Below are 8,441 nucleotides of genomic sequence, written 5' to 3'. Positions count from 1 at the left end.
CTCTTGTTTGCTCCAACAGCTCTTAAATTGCTGTTTTCACCCTAAACCTGATCTCCCTATCTAGTTCTTCCAACCTCTCCATGGGTCACTTCACTCCTCTTCTCCAGACAAACTTTTGCAAAATTTTACACAAATACCTGTAAATGTTAGTACATCTACAATCTATTTAAATGTTGGCTGGTCCCTTGACAGAAGAAGGACTGGGGAGTGAGACTAATAATTGAGTCGTCAGTATTGCAGCTCCTGGGAAGGATACTGTAATCACAGGACCAACATTAGAAAAGTTACTTTGTTGTTGAATAAATAAAAGGTGGTCCTGTAATGCATTAAAATAATTGTCACTTTCTTCCTACTGGTTAGTATGTGTAAAGTTGATTACTGTATGTTTTCTCTGTCACCTCTTTGTGACATGCCCCTAGATGATCTGACAGCTGGCATGCTCTGGGGAGGTGACGGGTGTACCCTTATACCATTTCTTTAGCCAGACATGCAAGCTATTTCAGCACTGACCTTTGTTCACTCACCCTTGACTTCTACATCAAGTGGCAAAGCTAGGCATTCCCTGTCCTTGCGTCTGTCCACATCTATGCAAAATGTATTGACAAGTCAATTCTATTGTTAAGAACAAAGCAAGTTTACAGAATTGCTACACAAAAATGGAAGAAATAAATTCTTTACAGAACGCGGGAGGGGGTCTCAATTTCATTATTAACATCAAACAATCCAATTCTTTGAGGCTTGTGTTTTGAAGCAACATATCTTATGAAAAGCCTGTTGTGTCCTGGTAAAGATGACTACACTTGCTTAATCTTATATAGCTTTCAGCGAAAATTAATATGAAAAACTACAAACAAAAATTTAAAATATTATTCCCCTACTGAGATTCAAATGAAAAATGCATGCAAATTGTTTCTATACTTTTTTTTCTTCAGAACTGACTTAAAATGCCAGTTCATTCTTTTGGAAAGACCAAGATATGCTCCTTTAAGGACAAAAACTGGAGAGGACTATGGAAAAAATTTTAAAGCCTTCTCTACTAAATTTTAAATGGTGGGAATGCAGGTACTTTATTTGCTTTCACATATCACTTGAGAAATTAAAAAATAACAAAGGATGAAAAATAAAAACTATGTTGTGATAACAACATAAGACTTGTCTCCAGTGTTCTATTTTTCTTTTGTGGTATATGGCTGTGTAATAAGTACCAAAGTTGTTCTTCCTTTTAAAGAAGGAAGTTCAATAATTTAAATAATGCTACATGTGGACAGTAGTTGGTGACAACTTTAAAGAATTTAGTTGTTGGATCTTAACTTATTTGCCCTTGATTAGTACTCTATTATCAAAAATTAGTTTATAAGTCCTTAGATGAAAAAGATTTCCAAATGGTAAAAAGCTGGCAAATGTTTTGTCAGGTACGCCGAAGTCCAATATTTAGCACATCAAATAATATATGTAGTGTATATCTATATATAAATAGTACCAGCAGGAAAATATTGTAATTGATCTAGCAGACTGGCCTTTCTTCACACTTCTCCAGCAGGTGACCAAAGTCTGCATCCAGCACCCATTCTCCTTCTAAGAGCCTTATCAGCAATTATGCACCCTTCTTTTCTTCCTTTTTAAAAAAAGTTTTTGTGGGAGTCAGGTAATTAGGTGTATTTATTTTTCTTAATGGAGGCAATGGGGATTGAACCCAGGCCCTCATGCATGTTAAGCATGCGTTCTACCACTGAACTATATATACCCTCCCCCCACTTCTTTTTTCCATGCGCTCTTTTAATTGAGATAGAGTCGCACGCAATATAAGTAATAATATAGAAATCCCTGCTACATTTGATCTACTTTTCCCCAATCAAAACAGCTTGCAAGATCACAACCGAGTTACTGAGGTGGACACATCCATAGTTTTTTCCAGATTTCTCCGGTTCACCAGCACTCGTTTGTACTTGTGTATTCAGCTGCTGCACTTTCTATAGCAACGTCTCCAGCACTTCTGCCTAGTTCTAGCAGAAACGATCCCCAGCATCTTCCTGGGCGCCTGGTTCTTAGCCCCGGACGGCCCTCGAGTCTGGAGGACAGGAGAGGGCCCCCGGGAAAGGAAAGAAACGGGGAACCATTCGCGCCCAGTCTCCCCGAGTCTTGCTCCCCACGACCTGGACTTAATAAAGACGCTTGGGTCCCTCAAGGCGGTGGGAGGGAAAGTGGCAGGACCGAGGGCGGAGTCAGACAGAGTTCTGGGACGGGCCGGGGGCGGGACGGAGGGCGGAGTCAGGGCATGGGTGGAGTCGGAGCTCGGGGGCGGAGCGGGGGCGGAGCCAGAGGTCGGCGGGGACGGGGCGGGGCGGGGCGGAGCTCGGGGGCGGCACCGGCGCGCGGCGGGGCGGGGCCTGCGCTAACGGTCGCGCGGCAGTTGTCGCGCGGCTGGGCTGTGGACCGAGTTCTCTGTGGAGAAGCTGCCGAGCGCAGGCTCCGCTGACGAGGCGGCGGGGTGGGGCCTCTGTGCGGCGGGTTCTTGTCCAGGTGCGAGCACCGTCTCGGCCGGGTGAGCGCTCCTGGGAGCAGCCGGCGCGGGCGGCTGAGGTGAAGCCGGGTGGCAGTGGGCGGCGGGCTCTCATCAGCTCCTGAGGGCGGGCTTCCGGGCCACGGCGTGGGCGGTGAAGGCGGCCTCCCATCCCGGCTGCCCGCGAGCTCGGTGGGGCGGTGGCGAAGGCAAGCCCGCTGAGACCCCGGCCCTGCGTCCCGGGTCTCTGCCGGCTCTCAGGTCACCCGGTCTCCTCGTGCTGGGGAAGCCGGCGGGGCGGGGTTTGTAGGACACGCCCGCACGCCCAGATGCGAAGTGGGCGGATGACGTCCGCTTCTTGTCCAGGTCTCGGGGACAGGGACGCGTAGAAACGCTCAGAATACCATAGAGTGTGGACGTCTAGGTAGAGCGCAGTGCGTGTAAACAGGCAGGTGTAACCAACGCGGAATATGCACACACATGCTGCAGTGACGCAAAGTGAATTCCCCAGAGACTGCTTTTAGCTTACGTTAGGGTTCAGGCTGGGTGTTGGACATTCTGTGGGTTTGACAGATGAGTAAGGACGCGTATACACGGTTACAGGAGCCTTCAGAGCAGTTTCACCGTCCTAGAAACCCCCTACCCACCACTCATGCCTCACCCTCCTACTCTGGGCAACCTCGGATGGTGCGCCGGCTCTCTATAGTTTTGCTTTTTCCAGAATGTCATAGAGTTGGAATCTTCAGAATACATTTAAAACCATTGAGAGTCGCATTTCACCGCTGGGTTGAAAAGGCACAGTTCTTCAATCCCTGTTGCCAAGTGCTGAACTCATCTATGAGGTGCAAAGTGTGAGGAGGACATGAAATTACAAACTTTGGGAAATTGTATTTGAATGCAAGTCATGCATTTCTCTTTTCGTTTTTCTTTCTTTTGTTCTTCTTTTTTTTTCCAAAGCAGAGTTTAGTTAGAAAATTTGAAGCTACCTTGAAAAGTTACTAACAAGCGCCCTTCTGTCCCCATGCTGGGGAATTCTCCAGTGTGATGACCAGTTGGCCAGTTATCTTATGGACACCCCAGAGTGTTTGGAAGTCAGCTAGAATTTCAAAATGCAGAATTTGCTGAGTTCCCATTGAAGCAGTAAAACCTACCCTTTTGAACTGGACTTACAGAGATAACAGAATGAGTGTTCCCTTTTACAGGAAATGACCAATTTTGTCAAGGTTTGTTTAAAAAAAAATCTTTGGTTTGTGATGGATGTTTGGGGGGATTTCCATGTATGAAATGGTCACATAAAGAGGACTTCTCTGTAGTGGCTCCGGCACAGTTCTTAGAATAAAATAGAAAATTACAGGAACATCATTGCTGAGGTTTTTGGAAGCTCCATCATCTAGAATAGCAGGATATAAACTGTACTTGTTTCCATAATTTAAATGCTTGTTATAAATGTAAAATTAGCTGTTAACCAAAATTCTGTTTATCCAAAAAGCTAATTGTAGCAATGTTATTCTCAAATTATAAATCAGGTTGATTTTACAACTCATTGATTAATTTAGGCAGCAAGTAGCCAGCATGTACTGTGCATCAGGTACTAAAGTAACTAGGCACTGTAGGACACAAAAGGGGGCAAGGGATTTCTGTATTATTATTTATACTGCATGTGACTCTGTATCTCAATTAAAAGAAGAGTGCATGGAAAAAAGAAGTGGGGGGAGGGTATAGTTCAGTGGTAGAGCGAATGCTTTAGCTCTTTTGTCATCGACCCTATGCTGTAATGAAGGAGAAAGACAGCACACAGGCAACAATTATGAATTAGGAATGCTGAGACGGGGAATAGAGGCTGGGGGATACTTGAGGGAGAGAAGTAGCAAAGTATTCTCTTTGAGACGCAAAGAATACTGAAGAGCCTGTCTTGGGAAGATCTGAGGGTGGAACTGGGGAGGATGCTCAAGGAAGAGGGAATTGTGTAAGCCAAGGCCCCAGGTCCCATTTGATGAAAAGAGAGCAGCTGGGGTGACTGGAGCATGGTTGTCAAGGCGAGAGTGATGTGAAATGAGGAAGAGATGGGCAGAGACCAGATCAGCTGGGCGTTAAAAGGCTGTAGCAGAGTTTGGATTTAATTGTGTGCACTTGGGAAGGGTTTTAGGCGAGGGAGAGACAAAATCTAAGTTTTTAAAGAATTCTCTGTTGTGTGGAGATGAGATAGAGGAGGCAAAAGTGAAAGCGGAGAGTGGTAATGTCAGGGAGATGGGAGAAGCAGTCAGATTCAAGAGATAATCAGGAGAATTGGCAGGACCTGGTGAGGGTTATTTTGGATCTGGGCAGTGAACGAGAGGAAGTGTTAATGTTGACAGAGTGGATAATAATGGAATTTTCTTTCTTTCTTTCTTTCTTTCTTTCTTTTTTTATCAGAGGCACTGGGGATTGAACCAGGACTTCATGCATGCTAAGCATGCACTCTACCACTGAGCTTTACCCTCACCCCACCCCCGCCCCGGTAGTAGAATTTTCTGATAGCAGAGTCTGAGGTAGCTCCAGGGTACCAGCCCAGTACCTGGCACACAGGCCCCCATGAATAATTGTACTGACAGGAATGAAGAGAACACACAGGAGGCACAAACACACGCAGCCCTTCCTGGCCCTGGAGAAAAAAGTCCCAAATTTATGACAATTGTCCTCTTCAACCCCAATTCTTCCATCCCAGGCCCAGGCCTCAAACTGACTAACTGACCTACTCAGAATTTGAGACTATGACCTCAAAATCAGAAAGTTGGTAGAGTTTTCCGTAAGTGTCTTACTGGCACCCTGAACTAAACCTGTAGGCCAGACACCTTCTCAGAGCAGTAGCTCACAGTGTGTCTTCATCCTCTGGGTCCAGAATCCCCTTCTCTTGTGCCAGATCCACAGCAAGAGTAAGGATCATGCAATGCAGCTTTCTCCTCTGGAGGGAAGTTGCAGCCAGTAGGAGCATGAAGGGCTTGAGCCCTACCATGCCCTCATGAAATCTAAAGCAAAGGACCAGGAAGGTCCTGGGAGGAACAGGCCAGGTCAGGCTGGGCTCTGGTCCAGACCGGAGGTCGCCATTCAAAAATAGGAGGAGGGCTTAGAGCTCAGGAAAGGGAATTTGGGAGACCTGGGTTGGAGGGCTGTCAGAGATGGTCATGGTGTATCTAGTGTCTGTAATGCAGGGCCAACCTCATCACAGGGACTCCACAACTATTACCTGAGACATTGCACCATATTACCTTAACTGGACTAGTTCCACCACCAACTCCTGTTTCCCTTTACCCTTGTCAAGTATCTGGGCCAGTGGCCTTGAGGCTGTACACATCTAGTCCCACATCTGGGCCTCTGTTTTTGTTGCTCCTCTCTGAGGCCCCACCCCCCCATCCTGATGTAGGGCTTGATACATATCAGACACTCAACCTGCAGGTGGTTTTATACATAAATAAACTATGTATAAAACCAGGTAATTGCAGTACTCCAGATGAGAAATGACTGAGCCTTGGGCTGAGGGGATGGCACTGGAGATGGAGACAAGGAGACATATTTAAAATATATTTGGAAAGTAGAAGGGACAGTAGTCACTGATGAATGATATAGTCTCTGTATCACCATATTGAGCTCTTTATTTCATGTTAATTTTGTATTTCTCAAAATGTCCATGTTGATAAGCAAGTTGTCATTTTTATTTTTTGGAGGCAGACACTAAAGCAATCACCATATATTTTGAAAAATAGTGGAAAGTGAAGGAACTTCAGAGAGTTCATGGGATGTCATGTAAGTCAATAACTAAACCACCAAGAGATGTTAAGGGGTAAAAATTTGAAGAACTCATTTAATATGTAGGTGGGTAGTGTTTTTACACAAAATCTAGCTAATGAATAGTTCATCCTCTCTAACCTAAAGTGTCTAGCACTTGACAGGCTCTCAATAAAGTTTGTTGAGTGGATGGATGAATGAACAAATCTGTCAAGGTTTGGCAAGTGTTTCAGAGACTGAAAGTGCATAGTGAACCAGATCAGACTAGGCCAAAGAATGAGTAGGAACTTAACACTGCTTCACTCCCAGTTGTTTATTGTGGCTTGCTTGAACACAGAAACTGCTACATTGAATAAGAACGAAGAGCACTAGTCTCATCTATCTAGAGTCTGTGAACATTTAGGCACTTTGTACATTATTTTGAATTCTCACAACAACCCTGTAAGGTAGATATTATCCATATTTTATGGATGAGGAAATTAAAGCTCAGTAATGTCAAAACGTTTGACTACAAACTGGTGGCGCTGGAATTCAAAATCATATTTGACTAACTCCATAGTCTTACTGACTTAACACATAACTCATGTTATAGGACATGTCCTGAAAGTGAAACCTGTAGTTGAGGGCATTTACCATTAAAGGGGCCTGGTGGTAAGAAGTGAAATCGAGTAAATCTGCTAGTTTGGTGTAGCTGACAGTTGTTACTACACTAAAACCTTTTCTAGTGATGATACTGAAGTGCAAGCCACCATTGCATTCATTTGATATTTACTGAGTGCTTTTTCTGTGCAAGGTAGTATTGGAATGCACACACAAGTAATATGTAAGAAGCCACCACCTCTGCCCTCATAGAGCTTACGATCTGGAGGTGAGGGTAAAGTACCACCTATCCCCACACACAGTGTAACTAAATGCATGATTTGAAGCATTACAATAGAGTTTTGCTTTGCTTTTTAAAGTAGTCTTTGTAGATGGGGAGGGTATAGCTCAAGTGGTAGAGCACATGCTTAGCATGCATGAGGTCCTAAGTTCAATCCCCAGTACCTCCTCTAAAAATAAATAAGCCTAATTAGCCCCCAAAACAAACAACCAAAACAAAAGTTAAAATAGGCTTTACAGTAATAAATATTTAAATCTGCAGATGTGCCATTGAATCATCTCTCATCTGAAACTCTAAATTTGCCGAGTGCCCAAACATTGGCAAGTTGTTTTTTTTTAAAGTGAAACTTAAAAATTGAAACCTAACTATATCATTCACTAAACTATATCATTAACTAAAAAAGGACGTTTTGAAACAGGTTTTTTTACTGGTTGAATTTGTATTAACTTATATTTCACTGTTGTAATAAAAAGTTTTCCTAAAGAATAAATAAAATATCCAGTACTTTCCTAGATAAATTCTTTTTTCAATCTTGGAATTTTTCAGTTTAGTTCAGTTATTTAATTAATCCATCTAAATTTTATTTTCTAAAAAGCAGATTAAAGAATGGCAAACTCCATTGTATCAAAGAACTTCACTGCACTTTCAGGTCTTCATCCAAATATGGCTAATCTGGTACGTTTCAATGGTGTAGTGGTTCAGTTCTCTAACGGAACTTTAGGTGGTAATATCACATTATGTCAAAATTATTGATTCATTCAACGTGTGCTTGTATAATTGACAAGTAAACAGATCTCATTGCATTAGTGTGATTGTTAGATGTTAAATGCTCCTAAGCTTCTTTGTATTTATGCCAACTAAATAAAAATTAGTCTTTCTTATAGAGCAGGAGACTGTAGATATGACTAGTGTTCGTTAAAACTGATCAAAAGTTTATTTGTATTATTTTAATTAAATATTTAACAACAACTCAAATTTAGCATTGTAAAATTAAAACATTTTTGTTTAGTAGTATCTATTTTCTAATCAAATTGTCCAAGTTATAGACTGAAATACTTGCCATTATGCTGCTTTTAGGACGTGAAGTTACACAACAGGTATATTTCTGAAATGATTATGTGAAAATTCATTTTGGGGAGACGGGTTGCAGGGAATTCAGTCATTTCAAATATGCCAAGACTGTTATTTATTTAAAAGAAATCTAGGTGGAATCATAAGGTGAAGAACTTAATGTGTAAAGCAATTATCTACTCCCTTACCTTTCCAGCAGTCTGCTGTTTACATTTGGAATCTGCAAAT

At 42.7% G+C, this 8,441-nt stretch overlaps 1 protein-coding gene across 7 annotated transcripts in view; it reads left to right on the top strand.

Moving 5' to 3' along the window:
• Positions 1–2,385: 2,385 nt before the first annotated feature.
• Positions 2,386–8,441, top strand: part of MEIOB (meiosis specific with OB-fold) — a 29,927-nt gene continuing 23,871 nt past the window's right edge. For 4 of the 7 annotated variants that reach the window (XM_032460127.1, XM_032460124.1, XM_032460122.1 and 1 more), the window contains exons 1-2: positions 2,415–2,542; positions 7,741–7,817. In XM_032460127.1, coding sequence (XP_032316018.1) covers positions 7,749–7,817 — 69 coding nt within the window. In that variant the 5' untranslated portion in view covers positions 2,415–2,542; positions 7,741–7,748. Of the gene's footprint in view, positions 2,543–7,740; positions 7,818–8,441 lie in introns of all 7 variants that reach the window. The other 3 variants (XM_032460123.1, XM_032460128.1, XM_032460125.1) reach the window with 3 other exon arrangements.

The sequence above is a fragment of the Camelus ferus genome, chromosome 18 (genome assembly GCF_009834535.1).
Source record: "Camelus ferus isolate YT-003-E chromosome 18, BCGSAC_Cfer_1.0, whole genome shotgun sequence".
NCBI classification, from domain to species: domain Eukaryota; kingdom Metazoa; phylum Chordata; class Mammalia; order Artiodactyla; family Camelidae; genus Camelus; species Camelus ferus.
Note: the sequence above shows the minus strand (reverse complement) of the source record. Positions and strands in the feature narration are given on the sequence as shown.